Source organism: Rhinolophus sinicus, linkage group LG04 (genome assembly GCF_036562045.2).
Source record: "Rhinolophus sinicus isolate RSC01 linkage group LG04, ASM3656204v1, whole genome shotgun sequence".
Taxonomy (NCBI): Eukaryota; Metazoa; Chordata; class Mammalia; order Chiroptera; family Rhinolophidae; genus Rhinolophus; species Rhinolophus sinicus.
This window is the reverse complement of record NC_133754.1, coordinates 90,040,582-90,063,083: the sequence shown is the minus strand read 5'-3', so window position 1 is coordinate 90,063,083 and position 22,502 is coordinate 90,040,582. Positions and strand designations below refer to the sequence as shown.

The 22,502-nt window shown below is 40.8% G+C and overlaps 1 protein-coding gene across 15 annotated transcripts in view; it reads right to left on the bottom strand.

Annotated features, from left to right (window-relative positions):
* Positions 1-242: 242 nt before the first annotated feature.
* Positions 243-22,502, bottom strand: part of RUBCNL (rubicon like autophagy enhancer) — a 36,241-nt gene continuing 13,981 nt past the window's right edge. For 8 of the 15 annotated variants that reach the window (XM_074329972.1, XM_074329967.1, XM_074329966.1 and 5 more), the window contains 12 exons: positions 20,366-20,448; positions 19,630-19,849; positions 16,058-16,156; positions 15,536-15,596; positions 14,837-14,981; positions 13,576-13,721; positions 12,485-12,549; positions 6,618-6,856; positions 5,607-5,668; positions 2,686-2,839; positions 1,980-2,070; positions 243-775 (listed from right to left, as the gene is read on the bottom strand). In XM_074329972.1, coding sequence (XP_074186073.1) covers positions 666-775; positions 1,980-2,070; positions 2,686-2,839; positions 5,607-5,668; positions 6,618-6,856; positions 12,485-12,549; positions 13,576-13,721; positions 14,837-14,981; positions 15,536-15,596; positions 16,058-16,156; positions 19,630-19,849; positions 20,366-20,448 — 1,475 coding nt within the window. In that variant the 3' untranslated portion in view covers positions 243-665. The remainder of the gene's footprint in view (positions 776-1,979; positions 2,071-2,685; positions 2,840-5,606; positions 5,669-6,617; positions 6,857-12,484; positions 12,550-13,575; positions 13,722-14,836; positions 14,982-15,535; positions 15,597-16,057; positions 16,157-19,629; positions 19,850-20,365; positions 20,449-22,502) is intronic. The other 7 variants (XM_074329974.1, XM_019753564.2, XM_074329976.1 and 4 more) reach the window with 5 other exon arrangements.

Genomic DNA, 22,502 nt, shown 5'->3' with positions numbered 1-22,502 from the left:
CATCCCTTGACTGAGGGTGTGGAACAGACATGACAAATACAGGTTTGATGGGCGCCATCTAGAGACAACTGCTTCGAATGGCACCTCCACACATGGCTAAGCCGCTGAAACTCAGCTTGAATAATGTACTGTGAAAGTAACGTGTATTCATTCTCTATACAAATCCTGGAATAAGTAAATCTATAAGACTGATACAATTACAAAATGGCATTTAAGCTGAAAATAAAAGCTGAGCAAAGAGATTTTTGGCTGCATTTTTATTCAACAAAAGTACCAATCTGTTTCACAGAACAACCTTTACAGGAAGAGGAACTGGGCAATTCACCTTATCAGTTACAATTCATAAAAAAATAGGTTCCAACATTAGTTAAACATTAAACACAACTATTCAAATACAATATAAGTATCAAAACAAAACTCTTAAAAAAAACAGTAGCAGCAAAAACACCGAACATTTGTAAACAAAACCACCAATTACAACCCTATGCTTAATAACAAAGAATCTGCATTCTTTTAAAATATTAAATACATAATAAAGAGAATATTGGCCATTTTCCTTCTTAATATACAGTAGTCGATATCTAAAACAATGGTATCAATAACAGACACAAATCGGTGTTGTCATAAAGCGTGCTGAACAGTCTTTTTTACAGTACTTAGGGGCATCAGGTCGCTGCGGAGGGCAAACTTGCCAAATGTCTCCTAGCTGTGATCCTTGCACACCGGGGGCACTCGGCAGACTGGAAACACTGCTTGTGAAAGCAAGCTCTGCAAGCTGCAAGGAGGACAGCCGTTAGTAAAGGACCTATTTTGTTTTCTCACGTACATACAGACCACTTATCCCCTTCCTGAGGAGAAAGAGGGTCTGAGACCAGAAACCACAGTCTTCCAGAAAGAAATCAGGCAGTTTGATACTCAGAGGGTTTATAAAGTCTCTAATAGGTCATGAACATGAGGCTCACAGAGCCTGATGAGTGGATGCCAGTGTCCCTGAGATCTGCCCAAGGGCCATTCCCCCAGCTGCTGAGAGTATTGGTGGCCAATGGGTCAGGAGGCCATGTCCCTTCTCTGGTAATGGCCCTAACTGGAGAAAGCTGCCTCACTCAAGGTCATGTCCCCCTGCTGGCACCCGACTGCATCAGGTGATTGGTTAATGAGGGGTTTAAAGACTTGGCTGGCCCCTTGTCCACCATTTGGGACAATGCTAAAGCCATTCTGGCTTCAGAGCTCCCTGTGAGATGTGCTGAGCCTTCACTGCAACCAAACCACAGTTCCACCTCTCCTGCCAGATCCTGCTGTCTTCACACCCCATGGGTGTTGAGACTAAATACATACCCCAAGGAACTTTCTGCATGCAAATCTCTGCTGTGGAACCCATCCTGTAACACTGCTTAATGAGTTAGGGGAGGCAACACTTTAGTGGTCTAAGAGGAGGGCCCGCTCACACCCAGAGATCTTTTCCATGAAACAGTTCAGAGAGCACAGGATTTCCTCGGACACTAATACAGCAGAGCTAGATAGTAAATATTTTAGGCCCTGGCGGCCATATGGTCTGCATAACAACTATTCAACTCTGCCACTGTATTGCAAAGAAGCCAGAGACAACACTCCAGCCTTGGGCACGATTATTAGTACACATCCAAATATAAAACCCTGAGGATGCAGCTGGATGCAGCTCACCCTGGTGTACACCCTGGTGTAGAAGAACTGGGGCACGGGCAAAACAGGGACTACCTCCTCCCTCCAAACCCAGTACCAGCAGACATCACCCTTCATCCCTGCTGTACGCAAATACTCCTTGCTATGTGCCCAAAATTTTATTAGCTCTAATCCAACAAATAGCACATATCAGTGTCATTATAACTTAAAGAAATGCTATTAAGCTTAAGTTAATTTTGTGCTTAAATTATTAAATTTATGTTAACTTTGCACTTAAGTTATTAAGCTATTAACTTTACGTTATTAATTTATTAAGATACCTGAACATCTTCTACACGTGGCAGTTTGAAATGGGAAAATGACAGCCATACTCCGGCAAAATTCACAAATGTATCCCTTTCCTTGACACAGCTGTAAGAGGAGGAGTCAAAAAGTTAAAATCCTCATTGGTAATGTTTCTTTTGATGGAGAATCTGAGTCACCACTTTTACAGAACTTCATAAGCACCAATTTTTAAAAGTCTATGATGCCAGCCTCTAGAAGGAACAGAATGTTATATTCTGCTGCAGTAAATGGATCAGAACAATAAATGTATATTCGTTTTACATGGAGAAATTTCATATCAAGGTGGACTGAGGCATGAGAAGAAGACAATGATTTTCAACATGTATTCTTAAACGAGCTAATTTTGTTTCTGATAACTACACTACAATTCTGCAGTCCCTAGAGACAAAGAGCTCCTGTTCCACGGGGATCCTGAGTCCAAGTGGCTGTATTAGGGCAGATGGGGGTGCAGGGAGGCCCTGAGCAGGGCTGGGCGCCCCGACCAAGACACATGGCCCAGGCTTACATCCCAGCCCTGCTGCTTAACAGCAGTGAACCTCATTTTTCCCATCTGGAAATAGTATTGTCAGCACTTCCCTCAGGGTCTGTGAGGGTTAAATCATGAAAAGTGCAGAGCACCCAAAACAGGCCCTGATGCATAAAGGAGAGCTCAGGGACACACCTACCCCCTGCGAACCTCACCTCACAGCAGGCCACGTGCTCCAGGGAAGCTTTCAGAACATCCTTAAGAGAAGACACCAGCAGCCCTTTCTTAACCCTGACCAGGTCCTCCAGGGAGAACAGGTGGAGCTCATCGGTCAAGTGTCTGGGCATCTGCTCAAACTCCTTTAATGTGCTGCCAGAGAGGAAACAAAGGATTCAAGGACCCACCCACACTGAGGCTGGGGTGGGGTGGGGGGCCGGCAGGCAGTTGTTTTCTCCTGGTACCCACACTTACTTTCATTAACTCATTGAAAAAAAAATAGTCCCGAGAACAAGTTAACCTTACTTATTGCTTTATATTTTGCAAGTTCACTTGGAAGCCAAGAAGTTAAAATTCCATAAATGCTGATTTCAAAAAACTGAATGATCAGAGAAATGTGTCCCTTGCAGCCTGCCCCGGCATACACCAAACAAAAGAAAACGGAGTATTATTTCAAATCTTAAAACCTTGTACTGAGATAAAAGTCACTAATTTACTGACAACTGCTAAATTTCAAAGCCGTCACTGACAGTTGTCGCAGCTGGCAGAACTACTGTTCCTGAGCAGACCTATGGCTTCCAAATCCATGACCCTAGCACCCAGCTTAAGACTCAGGTATCCAACTGCGGGCTGGTCACAGGCACTTGGATGTCCCAAGGGCTTTCAAAACTGAACGTAACTGTCTCCAAACCCTCCCGATCTCCTCCTGAAGTCCCTAAATCAGTGAGTGGCTAACTACACACACCACATTCCCAAGCCAGCAACTGCCTACACTGGACTGCCATCCTAGTCATGTCAAACCATGTTATTGACTGTACAGCTATTGACTGTATTCCCTATGCTGTACTTTATATCCCTGTGACTATTCTGTAACTCCCAATTTGTACTTCTTACTTCTGTCATCTTTTTACCCAGCACCCCACACCCCAGGTCCCTCCCACCTGGCAACCATCAGTTTGTTCTCTGCATCTATGAATTTGTTTCTATTTTGTTTATTTTGTTTTATAAGATTCCATATATGAGTAAAATCATATGGTATTTGCCTTTCTCTGACTTATATCACAATATGGAAGTTCCTGAAAAAATTAAAAATAGAACTACCATATGATCCAGCAATCCCACTTATGGTTAATTATCTGAAAAAAGTTGGAAACACTAATTCAAAAAGATATATGTATGCTTATGTTCACTGCAGCATTATTTACAACAGACAAGATCTGGAAGCAACCTAGATGTCCATTGATAGATGACTGGATAAAGAAGAAGTGGTACATACACAGGATGCCAAAAAAACATATGCACACTTCAAGAAAGGAAAAAAAAAACAACTATTAAAATTGTAATAATATATACTGATAACAAAAGATGAATACAAGTCACATTTGACTTCTGCAATTACAAGAGGTGCTCAAAGTGAGGTTACCGTCAGTGTCCAGATACTTCTGATTACTGTGAACTACTGTTTGTGCAATGTTGACCATCTCTGGAAATGTGTATCCATTTTGTTGGCACCCTCTGTATATACAATGGAATTTTACTTGGCCATAAAAAAGAATGAAACCTTACCATTTGTGACAACATGGATGGACTTAGACAGTATTATGTTAGGTAAAACCTAGTATTTTAAATAACAAAAGATATTAAAAATATATCTTAAGATCTATTAAATATTTAAAATCTATTAGGTTAAATATATAAATATATTAAAATCTATTTAAATATTAAGATATTTAAAATCTGTTAGGTTAAAAATTTATTGATAATAGGATTATACTTAAATTACCACATCATAGTCTAGAATACTATACAGCTAATAAAAGTTCGACATGCCTCTCTATTAGAAGGTTTTACAAAGCCATTGGTACACCCGTGCTCACAGCAACACTATTTATAATAGCTAAAATGTGCAAGCAACCCCCACCTCCAGATGGATGATGAGAAACAAAATATGTCATATACATATGATGGCATATCGTTCAGCCTTAAGAAGGAAGGACATTCTGGCACATGCTACAACTTGGACAAAGCTTGAGGACATTATGCTAAGTGAAATAAGCCAGTCACAAAAGGACAAACACTGTATGATTCTACTTATATGATGTACTTAGTCAAATTCATAGAGACAGAAATAGAATGGTGATTTCCAGGGCCTGGGGGGAAGGGGACTGGGGAGTTATTGTTTAATGGACACAGAGTTCCAGTTTTATATAATGAAAAGAGTTTTGTGGGTGGATAGTGGTGATGGTTGTATAACGTGATTGTACTTAACCCACTGAACCGTATACTTAAAAATGGTTAAGATGGCAAATTTTATGTTATGTTTATTTTACCACAATTTAAAATAATAATAATAAGAATAATAATTAATAAGAAGAAGCAACTGGCTAGCGCTGTTTCATCCTTGTACTGACCCATTTTTCTTATCAAAGTAAATTTACTACTAGTGGGTTAGAAGGTCTGGTAACTTTAAAGGGAGGGTCTGCATTCCCAAGGAAAGAAACAAGGTAATTATAGTTGGCCCTCTGTATCTGCGGGTTGGGTTTCACATCCAAGGATTCAACCGTACACTGATCAAAAATATTTGAAAAAAAAATCCTAGAAAGTTCCGAAAGCAAAACTTGAATTTGCCATGTGCCATGCACTATGCTGAATCCATACGAATGAAGTGATGTGTAGGCAGACCCTGCTGTAGGCTATATGCAAATGTAGGTTATATGCAAACATGATGCTATTTTATATAAGGGACTGGAGCATTTCGGTATCCATGGGGGTCCTGGAACCAATCCCACAAGACACCGAGGGACAACTGTACTGTGCTAAGAGGCCCTGTGCGTTGGAGGAGCCGGACCACCAGGCACAGCATGGAGGTTATCAGTCTTCCCAACTCTTGTACCCAGACTGTCCCAACCAACAGCACTACCTTTCAGCAAACCTGCAGGTCTTCAACAGCTTCTTGATATGAAATAGTTGTTCCTGAATTTCCTATGTGAGAAAGTACACATGGGGAGATTTAAACATGATACATGACACTGCACATGTATACGTTAATTAAATGTTATTTCCAACCTTGAAATACTACAACTCTATAAAACAAGTCATTGAAGTCCATAGCAGGGGTTCATGACTGAGTCCAGAGACCCACAAAGGGTTCAGGAGGGACCAGGTTTTGTGGACCTTAAAGCTTATACAACATTGGTAACTTTCTTTAAGCAAAACATACAACTCTGTATAAAAGAAGGAGATCCTGTCATTTGCAACAACATGGATGAACCAGGTGGACATTATGCTAAGTGAGATAAGCCAGACTAAGAAAAAAACTGCATAGTCTCTCTTTTAGGTGGAAGCCAAAAAAAGTCAAATACATAGAAGCAGAAAGTTGAATGCTGGTTCCTAGGAGTGGGGAAGTGAGGGAAATGGGCAGATGTTGGTCAAAGGGTACATAGTTACAGTAATGTAGGTTGAATAAGTCTAGAGATCTAATGTACAGCATGATGACTATAGGTAACAATACTGTATTGAATACTGGAAGTACGTTAAGAATAGATTTCAGGTGCTCTTACCACACACACACACACACACACACACACACAAACACACACAACTACCATATGTGAGGAGATGGATATCTTAATTGACTAGTAATCATTTCATTATGTATATCAAATCATGTACACTTAAACATGTATAACTTTCATTTAAAACATTATAAACAAAGTTCAAAAGCTATGTATAAATGCAAAACTATGCATAAATATAAAACTTGGCATGGGGCCTTCACAAAAGCCAGTGCAGGCGAGCAGTCCTGAAGCCTAAACTCCATCCACTGGACAGTAAATCCTCCCCTCACAGTGTCTGTCTGGATGTGCATTTGCCACCACAGGACCTTTTCAGCCACTGGACTGGATTCCCCCCGGAAAGGACAGCTGCTCACCCTCACTCTGCCCAGCTCCTTGGCCTTCGCATACAGACTGTAGTTGACATTCAGCAAATTGAAAATGGGCTGGTGCCATATGCTGTCCAGTAGCCGTTTGGAAAAATTGCTGACGTAGTACTTCCTGAAGTCCCACATGGTTAGGATCCGTGCAGGGATGCAGGACTCCAAGTGTGAGTGGCAGCAGTCACAGAAATACTTGCCCAGGTATTCGCAGTACCGGAGCCGCCTCACAAACTCTGCGGAACACACAGGAGATGAGCACCAATCAGCTGACACTGAAAACCTACCCTGGCTGGCCCCACCTCCAATTCCACCCAAGGATCAAGGCTCAGATGGCTGTTCACATGCTACAAAAGTCACACTCGACCTCATAGCAGCTGGGAAAGCTCTGACAGCGATGGGAGGCCTTCTATCATGGTCATTCATGAGCTTTGCTTTTGTGGAACAGATGTCGGAAAAATAGAACCTTCCCAAATGCTGCTGGATGTAGAAGTTGGGCACTATAAACTTCAGTGTTGCGGAAAGAGCATGAGATTTACAGTCTGGACGTTGGGTGGGATTCCAGAGCCGACCTTTCACTGGCTAGAAGGCTAAAGGCAAGTCGGGGTCTCTTCAGGCTAACTGTCCCGGGCCACAGAACTGGATTACAGGATATCATGCATATGGAAAGTGCTCCGTAAATTATAAAGCACTATATATACACTATTAGAAAGAAGCACCCAAAAGAATTCCTGGATAAATCAGTGAGAAATAAAATACAAAAATGCACAAAGGATGAGACTAGGCAATACATAGAATGAAGAAATACAGGTAACCAGTAAGATGTGACAAACACTCCATCTCAGTAACAAAGACGTGCATATTAAAAGAGTGAAACACTTGGTTTTGCCTCAGATTGTCACACAGTGAGAGGATCCAGCGCTGGTGAGGCACAGAGGGGGCAGCCACTCAGTCACAGGGGAGCGACCTCTGAGGAGGACACTCCCACGGTACACTTCAGTTCTTAACTGTGCAGTGTGAATCCCAAGGCTGTGGCATCAGACAGACATGCTAACATGCACACGTGGAGATACAGAAAGGTGTTCGTTACAGCACATGTATAACGAAGAAGAGGGGCAATCTAAGTATCCGTTACATAAGTATGGTGCACTCCACAGTGAGATGCCAGATAGCCTATGAAACACATGAGGAACATGGGCAGTGGGCATACAGTAACAGGTATGTATCATGCGATCTTGATTTTGTTTTTAAAAAATACGTACACAGTTCAAAAGGATCCCCACCCAAAAGTCAACTGCAAGGAGGGTGGGGGAAAGGAATTTGGCTCTTTGCACTTTTTAATTTGCTAAAATGAACATGCATTGCTTTTGGAAATATCTCCAATAAAATATATTGACAAACAAAAGGTATAGAGACCAATGCAACAAATACCTGGGTACCCATCACCCAGCTTAAGGAAGAAAACAGCAATTCAGTTAAGTCTCCTAGGGTCTATTTAAGAGGAGCCGAGGCCCATATTTATCACTCACCATTTGGCTCATATTATTAGGTTGGTGCAAAAGTAATTGTGGTTTAAAAGGTTAAAAATAATTGCAAAAACCGCAATTACTTTTGCACCAACCTAATAGTTGGCACATTGTGAGGATTAAATGAAATAACAATGGCAAAGCAGCTACCACAGTACCCAGCACACTGTAGATTCTCAACAGTTTCCCTATAACAACTTTACAATTAACAAGGTCTGAGTGACCACATGAGCAAACCTTTATGAACACTAAGTCTGTGTCATATACCAGTTGAATGTCTTACATACACCATATCACTCTGTGCTCGAACCTCTACCAGGTCAGAACTATTACTTCCCCTATCGCATGGAATAAAGTACACAACAGGGAGGTTAAGCCACATGCCAGAGACACACAGTCAGCAGGGCAAGCAGAATTCCAACCCAAGTCTGGACTGGGGAAGCTCCAGGTTTCAGCCATCGTATTCCACTGAGCAGGAGGGCCAGGAGCTAATGCCTTTGCATTTGCACAAATTATCTCAAACCCAGGTCACACTCAGAGTTGCTTTGTAAATACAAAGAAACACAGGTGATTCTTATTATCTGAGGGTAGTGAACATTCTACAAATTAGCCGCAAACACTGAATTAGTGAATGCTGAACATTGCTCCTGGGGCAGAGTGGGGGGAGGGGGGATTCCTGTGAGTCTCCCAGAACAACATTGTCATCAACTGATCAATATAGAACCTTGTTTTATGTGTGTTTTCTCTTTAAAGACACAGTATTCAACATACTGTCAGATTCTTATCCTGGAATTCTGGCCAGCAGCACTCTAACTCATGCCTAAGGGAAGCTTATCTAAGGCGCACATTTTCTCTGGAAGATACATCTCAGCCTTCTTGCGCTGAGGAACCCTGGACAGCACATTAGCACTGTGCTTAGGGGCATTTTAAACAGCTAAATCACCAACAGAAAGCTCAAAAATATTTTATTTTATTTTTTTAAAGGCACTAAACAGACTGTGAAAAAACCTGTTTACTGTATGAGCTAAAACAAGGCAGAGCACTGCTTCGCTCAGCTTCAGCTAGGAACACGTGCATCCAGCAACTCAAATTTCAGGTGACTCAAATTTTTCAGTGTTTTGTGCCTATCTGTGAATGATTGAAAACACAATGAGTTGGATTTTGGAGTTACAAATAAATTTTACGGAGCAGGTGAATTTGCAAATACGGAATTTGTGAATAATGAGGGTTAACCATAAGTACATACGAGTATGTACCTACAAGGACACTACTATCAAACTCTGAATTAATTATGTGACATCTCTGTAGGGTTGACAAATTATCTGTTAAGAACTTATTAAGTACCTAGTAATTATGTCTGGGTTCTCAAATTTGAAACTTTGAAAAGTCTATTATATTGCATCTATTTTCCACACTGGATGAAGTTCTCGGGTGCGCAGATAACGAGTATGACTTTGCTTATGATACGGCCTTGATACATTTTATATTAAATGGGCAAAAGGGGAGCTATACCCTGGCCTCTGATCTCTATGTTTCTGATCAAACTTAGCAATATGAAGAAACATGAGGACAGAAAGGGCCTATAAATTTTCCAGATATAATTCATCTTTCTCTAACATCTAAAATCCTAACATTCCAATATCCAGTCACTCATTCATCAATGAATGTATACTAAGTATTCCATTATCAATACAGAATAAATTATGTCTATCTCTTTTGGTTAAAACAGAACAAAACATCCTAAACCAGTGGTTTTCAACCAGGAGTGATTTTTTCACCCCAAGGGACATTTGGAAATGTCTAGAGAATTTTTGGGTTGTCAGAATGCAGAGCTGCTAGTGGCACCTAGTGATGCTGCTAAATATTCTACAATGTACAGGACAGCACCCCACAACAAAACTAATAGGACTGAGGCTAAGAAACCCTGCTCTGAACCACAACTGTTCTCATTTTAGGAAAAGTCAATATCATAGGAGGCAGCAGTTTTAAAAAAATGCTGACAAATAGAACTTTCTGTGAGGATGGAAATTCTCTGTATCTGTGCTGTCCAATAAATACAGTAGCTGCTAGCCACATGTGGCTACTGAGCACTTGAAATGTAGCTAGTGTCACTGAAGAAACGGATTTTTAATTTCAATTAATTTAAATTTAATTTTAAGTAGTCACAGGGGACAGTGACTACCATATTGGAGAGTGCAGCTCTAGAATAAAGCTGACTAAAGAATAACCAAATGCAATAGATGAAACTTGGTTGGAACCTGGATGGAAAAATTAGCTATAAATGGCATCTTAAGGGCAACAAATGAATATGGACTAGTATTAGACAATATTAGAGAACTGCTATTTTCTTCGGTGTGATAACTGTTCATAATCCTTATCGTTAGGATCTGCTGAAGTCTGAAGGGTAAAATGTTATGTTGTCTACTGCTCACTTCAAATATTTCTATATGTGTGAAAACGGAGAATATAAAGGGGACGGGAAAACTAAATTCAATGTGGAATTCTGGATTGGACCCTGGAACAAACAGAGAATGAAATTCAGAAAAGTCTGTGGTTAGTTGACAGGATTGTACCAATGCTAATTTCTCAGTTTTAATAATTATACTATCATTATTATGTTAACATTAGGGGAAGCTAGGTGAATTGATGGGTACACAGGATGTATGTACTATTTTTGCAACTCTTCTGTAAAGCTAAAATGATCTCAAAATAAAGTTTAAAAAAATTATCCTAAGAATGTCTACTATCTTTGCAACTCTTTTGTAATAAGTCTAAAATTGTCTCAAAATAAAAAGTTAAAAAAAATTATCCTAAGAACCATAAGAATTTCATAGGAAAAGTCCAAAATTGTTTACATGGTTGATAATACCTCCACAATCTATGCTCTGCTTATCTCTGCAGCATGTTTTCTTCTCTCATTCTGACTCTCCAGTCACACAGGATTTCTTTGCAATAGCCTCTGGCCCTTTGGACAGGGTGACTCCCTCCACCCCAACCCCACATTCTTCTGGGGATAATCACTTACAAAATTTCTCACTCCCAGCCCAAGCTCCATCAAGTTCCCTTGCTGTAAATCCCATAGCACTCTTAACTTTCTCTTTCTCTGCATTCATCTTCCTTGTTATTTACTTGGCTGATGACTGTGTCTTCCTGTAAGCAAGCTCCACGAAGAAAGGACCATGATTGCATCAACAGCGCAGACACACATCTCCATATTGGTATAAACTCAGGGAAGTACTTGAAAAGTTAGTGGAATCATAGTCATGTGTTCATAGTTTCTAACTTGTACATTCAATATTTACTGAGGCACCAGAATACAGTAGTTCACCAAATAGACTAGCTAGGAAGATGAGTTATTTAATTGATGTGTGGCAGGCATTGTCATTCAACATGGAAGAAGAAGCCCAGATGGATTTCTTCTTTCTAGTTTGATTTCTTGAGGTAGAGGTCCTCAAAGTCTCTTTCCTTCCAAGATGCCTATCAAAGGCCAAGGGAACCCTTTCCAGCAAAGCTCGTCTTCCTGGCTTTCCACAGGTCAGTCCTAGGGACACCCTCAGAGCAGAGCAAGTGATTCCCAGTCTCAAGTGGTAACTTGTATTCCTGACTGGGGGAAGCCTGATTTTCTAGGCCTCAGCTGGCCCAGGAATGATCCCCTCAAGGCCAATTCCTCAAACCCTCTCAGAGGAGTTTGGATAGCTCCTTGGTAAGCCATTCGATCATTCAATGAATTTATCTTCTGAGGACCAACTGTGCGCCAAGTACCTTTGTAGAAGCAGGGAATAAAGCAATGAATAAAACAGACAACACATCTTAGAGGCAGACAGACAATAATAAAAAAACTCAGTCAAGTCTAAAAAGGTATTTGAGGAAGATAAGTCCTAGAATAAAATAATAAGAAGGAATGGTAATATAACGCATACATTTGTATGTTGGTGGCAAGGTGGACATTTTCAACAGGGCATCCAGGAAAAATCTTCTAACTTTTGAGGGAAGATGTGAAGGAAGTAAGGGAACCAGCCTTGGGGATATCATTCCAGGGAGAGAAAACCACGAAAGCAAATCCAAGTCAGGAATGAGCCTGCCACCTTCAAAGACCAGTAGGGAGGCCACGTGGCTAGAGCTGAATGCCCAGTGGGGAGGGAACTAGAAAAGTCTGAGAGGCCAGTCACACAGCGTTGTAAGTCACGATGGCCTCTTCATGAAAGAGAGGGCAACATTACAAAGCTCTTACACTAACTTCTCACCAAAGGTATCTCTCACACATCAATGCATTGCCCAATTCCATTATTCTCTGCCCTGTTGTCACATAATACGCAGGGAGTCCATTTCTTTACTTACTAGGTGCTATTGGAGTTCCACAGCCAGCACAGAAAAAATTCTGGGCTGCCACCAGGAGATCCCTCCTGAGTACAGAAAACAGTAACAGTTAAATTTCAGAAAAAAACAAAACAAAAAACAATGTAGCATTTTTCACTGATTAGAAAGTGGACATCATGATACTTTCCTTGGCTTGGGGACTTAATCTTTTTTTTTTTTCATTTGGGAAAGAAATAAAAGAACTAAATAGAGTTTTCTAGTTGAAATCTCTGGGTGTTTTAAAAGCCCCTGCTACCACCAAAGCAGAAGTCAGAACCACAAAGAACACTTCCACCAGGGGTCTGCAGAGACTTGTCACGGCACACGCAGGATCCTCTTTCTGGAGAGGATAGACACAGGTACACAGGAAGAACGTTTGCATAGCCATGATACAAAGAGGTGATGTACTTGGGAAGTTCACTAACGGATCCAAGGAAATACAAGATAATGTAAGATCAAACTATACAACATTTCTGGTGAGAGACAGTCCAATGAAGTGTTTTCTATTGAACTGTGGGTGCCACGATTTCACTTGTGATTTAGAAATACTGAGAAAGTTGCGAAATTTTGTTATAGTTTAGGGTCAGCGACAATGGTCACGGTAAAAATATGCAGAACCCTACCCGTGTGCCTTTTAACTACAAGAGCTCTCCCCAGGATTAAATTTCCTTTAAAAAAAAATGTATTCATTGATTTTTATTCCACATTGCACTGGAAAATAGAGTGGTCCAGTCTTTTTAAATTATTGTATATGATTTTTCAGGTTCAATACGAGCTCCTTAAAAAATCCCCTTTAAGCCTATTTAATTTTCAGTTGCTATGTCATGTTCATAATTAAGGACACTTAGCTAAATTCTCAACTTGTCAGAACGTACAGAGAGCTCCCCAAAAGTCCATGATAAACAGAGTGCCGAGAAAGCTAACTCAGAAAAATATGCCCAACTTTCCTTTTCCTAAAACAAATTTTCCTTTGTCCCTCAGCATTCCTTCACCTATTTCCACAAAGCATCAAGTGGGAACCACCACAACCTGTTCTCACTGGATTGGAGGCCCAAGCAGCAACCCAGACGTACTTGAGCGGTGGGTGGACATCAACTATGACTTGAAATCTCGGGGGTGTCCAGTCTTTGGTCCCTCTGAGCCTCGACTTAAATTTAATTTCCTTTACAACGTCCACACTGGATTCAAATTCTTGCCGGATACACTCTTCATTTACAACCTGCATGACACGGAAGGGGACTTAGGGACAACCTAAACATGCATATTCTAGGAACTGATATTAAAAAGGCATTCACAGATGTGTTTCTATCATTACAATTTACCATGAAAAATTAACACTGCTTTCAATCGAACCAAAGGACATGGCAGGCAAGAGCCCTTCGTGGGATCTAAAGCCATCAGCGGAAACATTGCTTAAAACAGCACCCAGATGAGATCACTTTTCTTAGTTTCTTATTTTTTTGAGTTATTTGTTTCCAGACTTCAAATTACTGTAAGTAGGTCACTGTGACCTGGAACACTTCCATGCACAGCAGAGCCTTCCACCTCTTAGTCAATGGGCTGACAGAGGCTGTCAATCAGAACCGCTGTAGTTGTCAGACTTACCCAGAAATAGTTCTTTCAAGCCCGTTCCCCTGTTTGGCTCCCCTCAGAACCCTTAAGCTTTCCTATTAGAATTTAAAATCCAAACTCCTCAAATTAGTATTCTACATCCTGCACAACTGGGCCACTATCATTCAAGCCTAATTTTCCAGGAAGATCAATGCAATGATCACCCCCCAATGCACACACAGATACAAACAAACACATGTTATACAACCATACCAAACCACTTTGCTCAATAAACACCCCAACACACCTCCATGTTACTTTTGTTTCAGCTGCCCTTTGCTTCCCTGCGTTTCCAGAGTGCTTTTTGAATACCCCTATTTTAGCCTTTGCCACAAAGTTTTCTGCCCCCCCACCCCCCGGCCCCAGGGGCTGCATGCTGTCAGAGGGAAGAGCATTCCACAGGGAACCAGCCCAGACTTTCAAATTAGGCAGCCTGAGGCCTGACTCCTGTTCTACCACTGGGTGGCCCTGCTGAGGGTCTGCAACTAACACTTTAAAACAAAAATAACAACAGCGTCTACCTAATAGGATCCTTATGAGGACTGAAATGTGAATTGCTGAGCACAGTCCCTGGTGCATAATAAACACTCAGTAAACATCAGATTTATCCTTTCTCTTTGTCCTTCCCCAACACCCAGCAACCATACAAGGAAACGCATACATATCTGAAGTAACAGCAGGCAAAATGAGAATTTAGGAAATTTCAATGCAAGGTCAACTTATTTTTATACTTACTATTGAGCCAGCTGCACTCAGGGAACCTGCCAGCTGATCATTAACTTGTAACAACATCCAACGCTTCCGGAACACTCGGTATAATTCTTTGGCTATTAGCTCAGCAGAATTGAAGTTTGGCTCATAAGTGACACTGAAATGTAAGAGATTTCAGAAATTAAAAAGTATATTCATGAGGAGTATGTTAAGGGTCTTCTTCAGGTTTTCAACTGTCCTTCCCTCTCCCAGAAAGTCAGAGGAGGCATCATATAAGACCATGCACCAACCACACACCAATGGTTATCCTACTCAACACAATTCCTCCATGCTTAACTGAACAGCGCTTATTTATTGAGGGTGCCACGACTGGAAGATATGGTGAAAAGAGCACTGGATTTACAGTTGGAAGACCTGAGTTCAAATTCTACCTGTGTTATTTGACAGCATTGTGTCAATTTCTACATCTATAAAATGGGGTTTAAAAAAAACCCACCCAGCTTATCCAGGAAGATTAAATAAGAATGCATACAAAAGTCTTTTAAACACTATAAAAACACTATAGAAACTTGAGTGGTTATTATTTTATTTCTACATAGTAATCCCTGTCATTGGAACTGGCTGAAAATGGCCTGAGGTGTCAGAGGCCTGGAGCGTCTCAGAGGTGATGGCCCAGGGGTCTATGAGAAAGCAGATATGGAAGAGAGATACCTCTTAGAGGAGTTGCAGGGACATCCACAGGTTTCTGTGATATTGTTAAACTCTCCAAGTTCTGTGGGAAAAGAGAGTAGTGAAGTCTTTTAGTCTGTTTCACTTAGTCATTTTATGAAAACAGAAAAATAGCTCCCTGCATTTCAGAAAGAACCAGTTTTCAGTATCTCCATACTTCAAGCTCTTTTAGGTTTCTATTATGAGATTTCAGCTAATGACCAAAGATGGGATTTCAAAATATACTCATCTGAAATTTCACCAAAATATAATTGAGAGGCCAAACTGATATCAGACCATGATTATCTGCTTTTGCATTCAATTCTACAAGTGAGATGGGGAGATTCACTACCAAGACATTTAAAAGAATGTCTTATTTTTTCACATCAGGGACATAATCTGATTTTGGGAGAAGTGTCTCTGAATGCCATAATAACGCGGTATTGTGTGTGATCCATATCAGTATGTGGGGGAGGGCCCAGGGCACAGGCATCTAGTCACAGCGGATGAATTCCCAAACCTTACCTACAATAACAAATTCATCAAGGTCACATTTGCACTCTTTCACCACATCACAGTAAGTAGGTGTTTTAACCACTGGGCTGACCTGTAACACAGCACAACCTAGAGAGAGACAGGAAAGGGTTTCACCAACAAGAAGAAAAAAGTACACAACCTGAAATACCCAACTGTATAGAAATTGGGAATCAAAGGGGCTGAGGTTACTTTAAAAGAATTTAAAACTTCGGTTTCAAGAATTACAAAACTGCAAGGAGCTATTTTTCTGTTGTTCCTGCATTCACTATGATTAAGTGAAATAAATTGATGAGTACGAGAGGGTTCATAAGAGTAATCTGCCTACTTTTACCTATGTGTGAAAATTTCCATAATACAAAATTTTCAAAAATGAGAGGAGAAAACAACAATCTTAGCTTCACACTGAGGCCAAGAGTATATGTAACATAAACACTGTACTGTGTTGAATAGCACCCCCGCTCCCCAAAATCATGTCTACCCAGATACTGGGAACGTGACCTTATTTGGAAATAGGGTCTTTGCAGATATAGTCAAGATGAGGTCATACTGGATTAGGGTGAGTCCTAAATCCAATGATTGATGTCATAAAAAGAGGGAAATAGATAGAAGGCCATGTGAAGATGGAGGCAGAGACTGGAGTGGTTGTGTCTATAAGCCAAGGCTCACCAAGGATTGCAGGCAACCACCAGAAGCTGGGAGAGAGGCCTGGAGCAGATTCTCCCTCACAACCTCCAGAAGGAATCCACCTTCCCACAACTTCATTTCTCACTTCTGCCCTCCACAGCTGTGAGAGAATAGATTTCTATTGTTTTAAGCCACCCAGTTTGTGGCATTTTGTTACAGCAGCCCTTGGAAACTAATATAAATACAAGCATGTTCATACTTTTCTATCTCTAAGACCAGTCTGGAGAATTATCCTAAGAATGTCATTAAAAAGAAAAAAAAAATGATGAAAGAGGAACACTTTGATTATAAAGGAGCTAGCTGCAGTCCATTTAAAATATTAAAATATCGAAAGCTACTTAAATGCCAAATAGGGAACTGATTTTGTAAATCACTCTGTTAACTCAAGATATACCATCACTGAAAAATGTGAAAGCCATACAACATGAAAAACTGAACATAAAACACTATTAATATAATCATATTATTGATGCAATTACATTAACCTGAGAATATAATTACAATGAAACTGTATTCACTTGAATAAACATAGAAATGAATACAGTTGTTTAGGGAGGTATCCTAGCCCGTAGGTTAGAAGAGGTTCTGTGAATGGCTTGGTAGTGGACTGGCTGGTTTAATACCGCACTGTCCCATCCCAGCCAGGTGACCACAATCAACTCAGCTTTGGTTTCCTCATGGATAAATTGCGGGCAATTTCACCCGCGTCCATGTTTCTAACATTCTTGATTACAAGCCATAGTAACATACAGTTTACATTGCAACCTAGTATAAACACAAATATATATTGAACCGTGAAAAAAGTTCCAGGAAGCATTGCTCACCCTAAATGAGATACCCACTGACACTTTCTATTCTTCTTTTTTTTTTTTTTAATGCTCTCATGACCAACCTGCAATTTGAAGAACACTGATCTACTTCATGGAGTAGCATCTATCACCATAAATGTCACATGAGTGGTACTTCATAAAAGATAAATATTTTATTTGGGTGGTAGAAATATTTTAAAATTTCTTTAAACATTCATTTAAAAAAAATTCAGCTAAACATTAGTATCCATTCAACCATTCAACAAATATTTACTAAACACCTATTTCAGACAAGGCGCTATGCTGAATGCAAATACAGGTAAGACAAATTCTCATCCATCAAGAATTTAAAATCACATGAGGGTCTGAGATACTGACACACTTGACGACAGAAAACACAGCTGCGTGTTGTGGGCCTTAAGAAGTTCAGAGGCAGAACTCCACACTGCACCACTCCAGCAGGGAGCCATGCACACAGACAACTACAGAGCACTCTGGAGCACAGCTTATATTTCATTCCACATGAATGGGACCCCTGCCTGTGATACAAGTCAGGCAGCATGTCACAGTGCTGGTGGCTGGAGACTGCTTTTGAAGAATGGGAAGGATGAAGAAACTAATGTGTGTCCCAGGAGAGCCTTGCTGAAGTAAAGGGAGGGAGGCAGGAGCTTATGAGAAATGTCTGCCAGCAAGTAAAACAGGTTAGTATAACTGTAGCCCATGGTACATCTCTGGGAAATGGCAGGAGATGCCTGCTGGAAAGGTAGGGAGAAGCTGGATCCCACAAGCCTAAAAATTGCAGGATAAAATGGAGAACAAATTCAGCAGGCCACTGTAGAGGACTAGACATTGTGTTCTAGAAAGACAGATGTGTGTAGGATCAATGAGGGGGAAAAGACTGAAAGCAAAGAGAAAATTAAAGGCAGCAGACACATATGGAGGACCCAAATGCAGTTCTTACAGAAGGCTGCTACAGTGGTCCAGGTAAAAGGCAGCAATAGGGAACGGACAGAGTGGGTACAGAGCCTTTAAGAAAAACTCTTTTTAATTTGAGCCAGATGGTACATTCCACAACTATTTATTGTACACCTGTTTTGTGGTAGCATTGTGCTACATATGTACCACACGGAGCGAGTTCTTCCCTTCTGACTGAAGGGGTCCTAATTAAGAGGCTAGGTAAAAGAAGTCAAAAGGAAAAGCAAGCATTAGTTTTTAATATTTTTTCTTGGTGGGGGGGATGGGGTTTGTGAGGGAGTGACAGAGAGATGACATGTTGAGTTAGAGATCCCGGGGGGCCATTCAGGTGGACATGTTCCATAGGTTCCAGCCATATGGAGCAATGATTTAGAAGAGAGGTGCGGGACTGAAAACAGATTTGAATAAAGGCCAACAGAGCGGGAATAATGAAAAGGTGTTGCAGTGGGTAAAATCTCCAGGAAGTGAATGTGAAAAACAAGCATCTAGGACTTAAGCAGAACTCCCATTTAGGAAATGATAAGAAAATGACAAGCCCTAACTTCGGTTCTCAGCCTAGGTACCCTCCTCTCCAGGAAGGACTCCCTGGATCCCAGAAGGAGATGAGATGCTCCTACATCTATGACCCAATGTGCTGGGTCCCTGCCTCTGTTACCCGAATGATCCCACACGGCTTCTCAGCCTGAGCTCCGGCATGAGAGCTCCTGGAGGGGAAGGAGCACATCCTGTTGCTTGTTGATTCCCAATACCTCACAGGCTCCTTGTTTGTGGAATGAATGAAGAGGAATATTGGCAAAGGAAGAAGAGCTAGGAGAATGCTATGTGACAGGTAACAAAGGAAGAGGAAAACTCCAGCCACTGCCAAAAGGAAAAGTAAGATGAAGTCCAAGAAAACAAACAAACAAACAAACAAAACACATCAGTTTAACCGCTGATGGGAGCATGCTCACCGATCCCAAGCCCACCGGGCAGCTATGGTGAGGACAGGTTACCCCAGAAGTTTTAGACAAAGGATTCAAAGATGTACTTCTGCATGTGACAGAGGAGATTGATGTACATGGAGACTACAGCATAAAGCCTTCTCATATTTACCCCACTTGCCTTCATAGCCACTGTCGGAAGAAGTGGAAGACCCTGACTCTTGCTTTATGTTGGTATAAAAGGTCACTTCAGAGTCAGCTTTACCATTCCCAAGTGACCCACTGGCTTCTTCTGTATTCCAGTTCTCCATGTACTGTTGACTCAGGATGTTACACTTCATTTTCTCTATTGCTGATATCATCAAATCTGCAGCATAAAAGTGGGCATTCTCCTGCAGAAAAAAAAAAATGAATATGCTTCTTAAAATACAGGCATAATCAATTTTTTTTCCATTAAGGCATATTAGATTTAAAAATCAAGAGGCTGTGGAGTTAATGCATAAAAATATAAATGTTCATTTAACTGAATTATCATAGGTCATTACATGAAGTATAGCCCATATCTTCCAGACATACAATTTAGCCCACTGTAATCAACAGACCACCCAATTTAAATTTCTTGTGATCTAAAACCCTAGGTTGGTGGTGACCCAATGGTTGACATCATTTATCAGTCATGGCAGACTTTCTAGATGAGTGCAGACACTGCCTCAGAGCCCTTCTTAGCTTGGGGCTTCTGGGACCCTCTATTAGTCAAATGATGAAATAAAACCTATTTGCCTTGCCTCATCAGGTGAAATTTCCAGATTTAAATCAGAATAGCACTACCTAAGGGGTTAACAGTCTCTCTGTGTGTTTAAAAACAAACAAACAAACAAATGAAAAAAACACGAAGAAGATATATTTACCTTTTCTACATCAACAGGGAGCACAAATGCTTCTGGTGAAAAGGAATTCAAAGAACTGCTTCTTCCACTGACTTTAACAGCACCTGTCAATACAGCATGTTATTAAACATGGAGAAAAAGAAAACCAAAGATTATCTAAGAGAACAAAACAATTCTAGGAAGTGGCTTTTAAATATTTTATTTTATTTTTTTAACAATTTAGCACAATTCTAGAATAAATTAGGATGACCAAAGAAGAATGACCCTGCTGGTGGGAGGACTTGCAGATATTGCCTGAATGGTGATCATTTCTGTGAGAGAGGTTAGTGGAGTAACAAGGAAGACACAGAAAAAACACTGCAATGGAGGAGACCAATGTGGCCAAGATGGTAGAAAGAGAAGAAAGTCATGGAAACTTCATAAAGGAGATAGAGAAGGGTAAGAAGGAACAGTCTAGAAGCAGGGCCATAAGAATTATGGAATCACTTCTCCAACTCAACTGCAATTGACCCTAACTTCCTGTTTGCAGAAACAAAGTATCTGAAAAATGTCAGCACCACTTGTCTAAAATTGTCTTCCTCCAATCAAAAACAAGAAGAAACTGCAGAGGTTATATTCAGCTGACTCATCCACTCGGCATCCTCCATTACTGGCAGTGAACACCAGCAAAACACAAATGATTTCTGTCATGTGATTTCTTATTTGCATTGAAGGCAAAACATTTCTGAGAGTCCTAAGAGCTGTATTGTCCCAATCTGCTAAATTAGAACAAAATGCTACAGATGTCTTGACGATTATACAACTGTCAGGGTGACAAACAGAGAGACAAGCAAGCAGGATCACTCAAATCTCTTGCCTCATCTTCAAGAATGTTCCACAGAACACTTTGGACCTCTTAGTTTCAGAAGTCATCTGGGCTGGGCAAACTTTTCCTGAAAAAGACTAGTAAAGGTAGTAAATATGGTAGGTTCTGAGGTCCATACAGCATCTGTTCCAACTACTCAGGTCTGCCACTGTAGTGAGAAAGCAGCTATAGACAGAACAAAGCTTCATTTGTAAAACCAGGAGGCTGGCCAGATTTTACCCAAAGGTCATAGTTTTTGGACCCTGAGTATGGAGGAAAAAGCACAGAGACCTGGATAGTGTGGATTCCAGTTGCAGCTCTCCATGCAGCAGCAGTGTCTCTGCATTAAAATGTCCTCATCCCTTAAATAGGGATAGCCATCTATTAGAAGAGATTAAAGGAGGTAAAAAAAGTGAAAGTGCTTTGTAAATGTGTAGATCATAGACAAATGAAGGAACCGTGGAATTGTTTCTGACTGCCTCCAGAAATGCTTACCTTCCCCACCCTATTATCTAGAAAAGGAAAAATCCTGCTGCTGCCACTTGAGATGCCGCAGTCGCAGGGAAATCCCATGTCCTAGTGGCAAGTGCCTGTTCTCCCCATTGCTGCCCCACACCCAAGAAAGAACTAGATCACTCGGGATTGCTTTCTTTTTTTTTTGTAATCCCATGGAATGAATCCCCTTACCAAGTTTAAGAGATAGTTCCAAAAGACTGAGTTGTTTTTAAAGGCACTGAGATCACTGGGGTCACGGTCTTTGGACAGAGGGGCTGAGGTACCTGTTTTCTATCTGGGAGAAAGACAAAGCTATAGGATAATTTTGAATTGCAGAACCACTTCCTGTGCAATGACTCAACAGAAGATTTTGGGCAGGGGTATGCGAGGACCCTAAAAATCACCTACCATCACTTATAACGTCTTAATGGTGGTTTGTGGGGCAGAGAACTTTCCTTTTTCTTCATGTTCTCCCCACCGTCCCCTGTGGGACAATCTAGTGGGAGATGAGTCTCTTAGCAACTACTAAATTTCCAAGTCACTGAGAACTATCCGGGCAAGTGAGAAAAAAGACAGAAAGAAGGCCTCTAATTAGTGTTTCATTTTGCTCAAATTTGATTATCTCAAAATCGGCTCATTGAAAGACTGCCCCAAATCTGCTATTCTTAAGCAACGAATAAAATGTTAAAGATTGTCATCATCTTTGACTTTCATTTGTGCTATTGGAAAGTCTCCAATAGCACAAGTAAACCCCATATTTTAGGAAAGGAAAAGGACTGGTTCCTGCTAGTGAGAGATAAATAAATACATATATACGTA